Source organism: Penicillium arizonense, assembly GCF_001773325.1.
Source record: "Penicillium arizonense strain CBS 141311 chromosome Unknown PENARI_contig132, whole genome shotgun sequence".
NCBI lineage: Eukaryota > Fungi > Ascomycota > Eurotiomycetes > Eurotiales > Aspergillaceae > Penicillium > Penicillium arizonense.
Window position 1 is genome coordinate 749 of NW_019173409.1, and position 8362 is coordinate 9110.

The following is an 8362-nucleotide window of genomic DNA, read 5'->3' on the forward strand; positions in this document are numbered from 1 at the left end:
AACGGAAGGCAATCACTGCGGAACGCACTTCAATTTTTAAGCTACTCACTCGTGTAACGGATGCCATTGTACCATTAATTCTATTTTTGAAACATCAGTAATTTCATAGCTATCTTCCCAGTGTATTCCCAATCATGACATAAGGAAGGGGTAATATGCGAGCTCTATAGAATTTATCTCACTGTCTTATGTGTGAGGGTTGGTTCAATGTGCGCGGATGTGACATCATCATTACCACAGCCAGCTCGGGCGGGATTCTTCCCATCAGTTTCCACTGAGAGGACTAAGCAATGTAGCATGCTTGACATCATTTGCTGGTGAATGCTGCACTGAAAGAAGATAGTGGGCTGTTGAGTGGAGTTGTTCCCAGAAGTTGGATGAAGGAAGAGGGACGTTTAGCTGGTCCGCGGGGCAGGTGGTGTTTGTGGCCACATAAACCGATCAAATTTCAGAGTTAATCATCATCCATTCGTCGCACGCCCCAGTGAGGAGTGTTCCCTCAATAAGAAATGGGGGACAGGTCTGCCTAGCTGTGACAAATAAAATCCGTTATTATGGAAAATTCTTCTTAAGGGGCTGCAAACCAGCACTAAGATGAAGTCTCGATATTTGGCGTGAGGGAGATATCCCGCTTGCAGCCGAGCCCGACCGGTCTCAAGAAAAGACCTGCACTGGGAACGAATAGAAAACAGCTGATCATCCGAGTCGAACGTCTTTCCAAACCATGGGAGTTTGATTAAGGTTCGGCCAGTGGGGCCGTGAGATTTCAATCTCGGGTCAGTCGAACCGTCGTCTAAATGTCAAGCATGTCTCCTTGTCAGTATAGGTTCACATAAAGGCACTGAAAATAGCCTGGTCTGTCAGGTCAAGTGGCGAGTCAAGAAAGCCAAGACTTCCCACAGATCTAGCAATGCGTTCTAACCCTTGAGGGATCTTCTTGGCGTATTTCACAGCGCAGTATATAACTGAAAAGCCCTCAATGCAGGGGGCAACGCACTTGTGTTCATGCATAGGTGGCGAGGAATTAAATGATGTGTATTAACGTTATGTCTATCTTATTCCAGCTCATAAACAGTCAATTCATGCATTTACCGGCTGTGGAAAATAGGGTTTCCCGTCCCTCAGTAGTTGGACGGGTCAATAACCATGATTGTCTTGATGGTTTTTATAAAAATTATGTTCTTCCATTCCTTGAACTTTTTCTTTTGTTCAGATGTATCAGAAAAGAGATCATAAGTATCGAGAGGTATTATTATCCACTCTTTCAACCTTGTTGTCGGACTATACCTGCTATGGATTTACTGCCAGGCTCTGGCTTTCCCACGCCATCTGTTGAAATTGTGTGGGAGCTAAAAACGCCGTCGAACTACGTCTAATTATAAAAGTAAGCTTCCTCAATTAAAGCTTTACTAAAATAGCGCTTAAAAAGCCCACCGAGCCCGCTTAACTCCGCGATAAATCAGGTTTTAAAGGCCTACCAAATTACGATATAATCGGCAGCTTTACTCGAGAAAGAAGTAAGCGAATTACGCGCTAAAACGAGATAAAGAAGCGAAAAAGGACTCGGTCTAGAAGGCAAATAGCTTCCGAAGAAGGCCTCTCAGTTTTAGAGGCCTCTATATTAACAATGCAGCCGGAGCAAGCGGATTCTATTGATGGAGCGCGACCCGGTCACGTGCCTGGAGAAGCCAATTGGCGCTGGGAAGTGGGTATTAGATTACAAAAAACCAATTGCTTGCACATTGCCATGTATTCATCATTGACTCGTCTGAAAAATGTCCACACAATTGGGCGTGCCCAATAGAGTGGAATTACCGCGGCCAGATAGCTGACATTATAGCCAGCTTAGGTTGGACTTTCACCAATGCTTCTTTTTGAGGATGACCGTGGCATCAAGACCCTGTTTAGCTTGCGATCGGCCAGCAACACAAGGTTGTTTCTGCTCGGAGATCTGTCGTTATTCCTTGATGCATCCTTCTTTATCCATGTCGGCGCCAGCTAGCCCAGATGCCTACCCTATCATACCTGGACTTGATTCAATTGCTACGCCTACGACATCGACTGGGGACGGATTGTTATACTGGAATGCACCGTCGCCGACAGCAGTGGACTTGTTTCAAAGTGGCCGAGACCGCCCATCGATCATGACGATGTCGACCGAGAATCAACTAGTGCTGAAGGAGTACGAAAATTCTTTTGATCAAGTGCGCCTTATCAGAAGACAATCGCTGGCATGATTCTGTTTAGGGCTTAGTTGGGGATTTCCTGAGGTAAGCTCCAATCTTCGCGCTTTGTATTGAAGCAGATAAGCGTCATTCGAGTACTGGCGCTGACCAACTGAGATGAACTCGGTCAAGCAAAGGAGTTATTTTCTGTCCTTCGGATCGTCTTCGGGTAACCTACAAACAAATACGCCACATGCGAACGTTCCTAACAGCAGTGACAATCTTTGCGACAGCAGCATTAAAACTCGTGGGGACTATATTTACTAGCACCTCGGTGTTGCAGAACTGCGTCAACGACGGTTAGCTGAATGCAGGCAAGAAGTTGAGAAAGCTGCTACCTTTCTGTTTAGCCATAGTTTTGGACAACGACCACTGCCCGTGGCCGCCCAAGAAACAGTAATCCACGTCCTAGTAAACTGTCCAAAGCTGAATGAACTGCAAAGGGAGCTACGAAGGAAGGCGGGGGACGCGTTCAGAAGCGCATCAGTTCCACTAGGGGGTTCTGGAGAAGCGGAGAGGTAAGACTGACAATGTCTCATGAGCTAAGAAGGTGGAAGCCGTGCTGGACTTCGCCGAGGCGTCACAACGGTTTCAAAGTCGCGCGCCACGAGGGCAGCCTAACAATGGGAGCGGCAATTAGGCCACGATAGGCCTTGACGAGGCTCTAAGTTCGTTTTCAGGAAGTGGAACACTCTACATGTACGTACATGGATATATATAGTTGTTGTAGCCCGCATATCGTTCGCGAGGGGTCGGGGTAAATTAAATCATCATCATCATCATCAGCTGTATCCCTCGTTGACAAGCGGCGAAATGACGGAGAGGACATATTTACTGGAGTTGCTTTTCTGCGTCCTTTCGCCTGATACTAGGTCGCCATCGAGAACTACAAAATCGATGTCTTCTTCGGCAAGGATGTATGACATTCACCTTTTTCGATTTGGCATCCTTGTCGTTATCTGGCAAAAAGGTTAGAGCGTGCATTCTCTATCCCTGTCCTATCACGTTGCCGCAAGATCGAGACATACGCTCGGCAAAATGAAGGTCTTCAAATACAGCGATATGGAAAGTGCCATCTTTCCTGAATCGTAGTGTTCAATCCTCCAGCTGTGATTTGAGACCCGTCCGGTCTGACACTTTCAGTTTGGGCCGGGGAACCATGTTGGGAGAATGTAGAATGAAACCACCCCCAAAGTGCGAGGATAGTATTTTAGCTTGAATCACAAAATCTTTAGAATTCACATTGCTCGAGGCAAATAATGATTGGCTTTATACATGGTCAACCACGCCATGGGGCTCTGTGTCTGGTCGACTATGACGTTGCGACAAGTGTTAGCACCAACTAAACTGCCGCTACCAGCGGTGACTCTTACGACAGATTCAATAAATAAGGGCTGACCATAAGATTGGTCGCATGGGAATTGAGAAATCATCGCAGCACATGAGGGAATCAGGCACATGTTTATCACAATTGATGGTTGGAAGGAAATATGACAAATCCAGGTGGACCTTGTGACACAGTTTATTAGTGGTTCGTGCTGTCGATGGCTCACTTTGGGAAGGTGACCTACCTGCGTCGCATGAACCAGAGTTCAGCCATGACGCAATTGACACACCCCCGCCTCCCATTGATTGGGAGAGCACCAAGTACGTAATTGACCTCCCCTTGACCTACAGTAATACGAAGATTATGGGAGGTCCCGAGCTTGCAATGTCATCAGGCCTCTAGATCGAGGCGCAGTCGAATTTCTTCGCCACCCTAGACACAGCGGCAAGCCCAAACCCGGTCACATCTAGGTTGGCATCGTGAAGGCTGTTTCAAGTCCTCAATTCGAAAGGGCCTGACATACAGACATCGAGCGCTTTATATAGAGCTAAATTCAGAGAGAGAAGCAGATGATATTCGCACCAAACCCCCATGAGTGCGAGGGAGCCTGTATAGGAGCCCACCTCACCTTTATGCCTACCTAATTCGGAGCTCGCCTTCAGCTCCTCAATCTTGGCGTTCGTAGAAAAGTTTAGTGTTCTTCGGTACTGTAGCTCTGGCGCCCATCGAGGCTGTGCTATTCCCGTCAATCTGGCACCGGGGAAGATGATGATCGTGGATAGAGTTCTTGCATTATTCGTGTTCAGCAACCAATTGTCACAATTCAAAATTCATGGGAAAGAAGGACCAATCTCTCTTGGCATCCTTGCTGGCCCGCGGCCCTTGCACTGTTGCCCATGGACCGCCTTCCCTTTCCTCAAAAGCTTTCTACTACACAGCCCCCTTCTGGGACGATGATAACTAGCAAATGCCCCAGCATCTGGGACGTCCCCTCGCATGAGAGATGAATAATTTCCAATAAAGTGTGTACTGGAGGAACAAGTGCCGTTCAGAACGCGCCCATGGCTTGTTCTTCTCATAACAACTCGTCTCAGCACCCATTATCCCCGATACCCTTGATGACAAACTCTTTTGATGAAGAGGCAATCAGGCCCCAAAATTCACCGGGTGACAGTCGCCTAAGAATATCTCGCTTCCAGCGGTCCCTATCGGTTTCATCCGCCGCAAGGCTTTCAGCACGTTCCGGACCAATGGGTCTCAACCATAGCCCGGTGATCCCTCACTCGGTAGATGTAATACGGGATAATCCAGATCCAGCACTACCGTTGGTCCATCATGCCTCGCACCGGCCTTCGCAGTCGGTTGATGGAGATACCCTATCTCCGCGCTCGGAATCGATCGCATCTACTGCGGCCACAGTGGTTCGCTCCAGAGATTGTTCGGCTATGTATTCGGATCCCACTGTCAAATTAGATTATGACGACGTGTCGCTGTCAGAAGCACTGGCACCAAATCCTCGCGATGAAGCTGATTTCGATGTTGACGAAAATCGGTTCGCCTTCTCGCCAGGACAGCTGAACAAAATGCAGAACCCCAAGTCCCTCGCAGCCTTCTATGTCCTCGGTGGCTTGCAAGGATTGGAGAAAGGCCTCCGAACGGACCTAAGGGCCGGTCTATCCGTCGATGAGGGTCGACTGGAAGGTTTTGTCGATTTTCAGCAGCTGACATCACCCCTGCACGACAAGACACCCTATATCGCTAAACCGCGACTGGAAGCCAATCCGGCTCCGGCAGTAACTTTAACAACCAACGGTCCTTCGCAATTCGAGGACCGCATCCGGGTTTACGCCAAGAACAAGCTACCGGCTCGAAAGTCAGCTGGGTTCTTCAAGCTGTTTTGGGTCGCCTATAACGATAAAATCATCATATTGTTGACCATTGCCGCTATTGTTTCACTGTCTCTGGGGATATATGAAACGGTGGAGGGCGGTACAGGCGTGGAGTGGGTGGAGGGGGTGGCTATCTGCGTGGCGATTCTGATTGTCACCGTGGTTACCGCTGCTAATGACTGGCAAAAGGAAAAACAATTTGCCAAACTCAACAAGCGAGTAAGTGACATTTGTTTTGCCTAAAGTGTGTTATTTATCCAACCCTTTTTAAGAACAATGACCGCGAGGTCAAAGCTATCCGCTCAGGCAAGTCAACATTAATATCTGTTTACGATATTATGGTGGGCGACGTGCTCCACCTAGAGCCCGGTGACTCTATTCCCGCTGATGGGATCTTGATCTCGGGACATGGTGTGAAATGCGACGAGTCATCAGTTACTGGCGAATCAGACCACATGAAGAAGACGAATGGCTATGAAGTTTGGCAGCAGATTATTGAAGGCCGCGCAAACAAGAATCTTGACCCGTTTATGGTCTCCGGCAGCAAGGTTCTCGAAAGCGTGGGCACCTATCTGGTGACCAGTGTTGGACGGTTTTCCACATACGGTCGGATCATGCTGTCGCTGCAGACTTCCAACGATCCTACACCGCTCCAGGTAAAACTCGGCTACCTTGCAAATTGGATCGGCTATTTGGGATCAGCGTGAATAATACATTCCCCAGGTATAAAAAGGTGGTACTAACAATATACCATAGTGCAGCCATTGTTCTCTTCCTTGTCTTGTTATTCCAATTCGTTGCCGATCTTCCAAATCATCCAGATCAGAGCTCTGCTGTCAAGGGCCAGCATTTTGTTGATATTTTAATTGTAGCTGTGACTGTTATTGTTGTCGCGGTTCCAGGTGAGCAGTTGTCACTACAAAATATAGTACTTAGACAACACTGACATGTCTTTCTTCCCTAGAGGGCCTTCCACTCGCAGTCACTCTTGCTCTGGCCTTTGCTACGACTCGTATGGTCAAGGAGAATAACCTGGTTCGCGTTCTACGGGCCTGCGAGACAATGGGAAATGCCACTGTAATATGCTCTGATAAGACGGGGACCTTAACACAAAACAAAATGACAGTCGTCGCCGGTACCTGGGGCTCAAGTCAAAGCTTCAGTCGACCATCCGAGGGTGAAATTGGCCCTAGCTCGATGAATATCTCAGAGGTCTTTCAGCAAATGTCGGCTCCGGTGCGGAAACTTATCGTTCAAAGTGTTGCCTTGAACTCTACCGCTTTTGAGGAGGGGGTAAATAGCCAAAAAGAGTTCATTGGGAGCAAGACTGAAGTCGCACTGCTTCAATTAGCCCGTGATTATTTGGGTATGGATCTCACCCTAGAGCGCGGATCCACCGAGATCGTCCAGCTTATTCCATTTGACTCGATGCGGAAATGCATGGGTCTCGTTTATCGCCGTTCTAGTACAGGTTATCGGTTTCTTGTTAAGGGTGCTCCCGAGCTGATGGTCGGTGCGTGCTCTGCGCAGATTGCAGATATAGCTACTTCCAGGGAGAGACTCCATGCGGAGACGCTGTCAGAGGACGACAGACGTAAAATCATTGAGATCATTGATCAATACGCCAGGGGGTCTCTCCGAACGATTGGAATGGTGTACAAGGACTATTTAACCTGGCCTCCGACAGAGGCTAGGAAGCTGGAAGATGATCCATGTTCAGCTAATTTTGACGATGTCTTCCGAGACATGACCTGGGTCGGGGTTGTGGGCATTCAGGATCCCCTTCGACCTGAGGTTCCACCGGCGATTCGGAAATGTTATTCCGCAGGAGTCCAAGTTAAGATGGTGACTGGGGACAATATTGCAACTGCTACCGCGATTGCGTCGTCTTGTGGTATCAAGACTAAAGATGGGTTAGTCATGGAAGGCCACGATTTCCGACACTTGTCAGTTGAGGAATTGGACCGGGTGATTCCCCGCCTGCAGGTTCTGGCACGGTCTTCGCCAGAAGACAAGCGTATCTTGGTAGAACGGCTTAAAATTCTTGGCGAAACAGTTGCTGTGACGGGCGACGGCACAAATGACGGGCCTGCTTTGAGAACCGCGGACGTTGGATTTTCTATGGGCATTGCCGGCACTGAGGTAGCCAAAGAGGCTAGTTCAATTATCCTCCTGGATGACAATTTCCGATCCATCGTTACGGCGATCGCCTGGGGACGGACGGTAAACGACGCCGTTGCTAAGTTCCTTCAGTTTCAAATCACGGTCAACATCACGGCCGTTATTCTGACGTTTGTGTCGTCCATCTATAGCGATTCGAATAACCCCGTACTTAATGCTGTGCAGCTGCTCTGGGTGAATCTCATAATGGACACATTTGCTGCACTAGCCCTGTAAGCGGAACCCTTCCTGTGGCATATATGTTCTTTCGCTAACACGACGTGAAACAGAGCCACCGATGGCCCGACAGCAGAAATTCTGGATCGAAAACCCGTACCCAAAAGTGCCCCACTCTTCACCATGAACATGTGGAAGATGATCCTCGGACAAACAGTCTACAAACTCGCTGTGATCTTCATGCTGTACTTCGCCGGGGACCAACTTTTGAATCCACAGCTTGACAGCAACGACCCAGATCTTCGATCCAAACAGCTTTCCACAGTTGTCTTCAACACATTCGTGTGGATGCAGGTTTTCAACGAATTTAACTGCCGCCGCCTCGACAACAAGTTCAATGTCTTCGAGGGCATGTTTCGAAACTACTGGTTTTTGGGCATCAATGCCGTTATTGTCGGCGGACAAATAATGATTGTATTCATTGGCGGCCAGGCATTTCGCGTGACTCGTCTCAGTGGGATTTTATGGGCTGTTTGTCTCATCTGTGCCGTGGGGTGTATGCCGTGGGCCATGATCCTACGCAT

The 8362-nt window shown here is 48.5% G+C and overlaps 1 protein-coding gene across 1 annotated transcript; it reads left to right on the plus strand.

Annotated features, from left to right (window-relative positions):
• Nucleotides 1–4613: 4613 nt before the first annotated feature.
• On the plus strand, nt 4614–8309 carry PENARI_c132G05826 (uncharacterized protein; the record flags this gene model as incomplete). The annotated part of the gene is made up of 5 exons (XM_022637974.1): nt 4614–5660; nt 5714–6144; nt 6198–6343; nt 6406–7834; nt 7892–8309. Coding segments are annotated over 5 exons (3471 nt in total), but the record flags the coding sequence as incomplete, so codon positions are not given.
• Between the last annotated feature and the right edge of the window lie 53 nt (nt 8310–8362).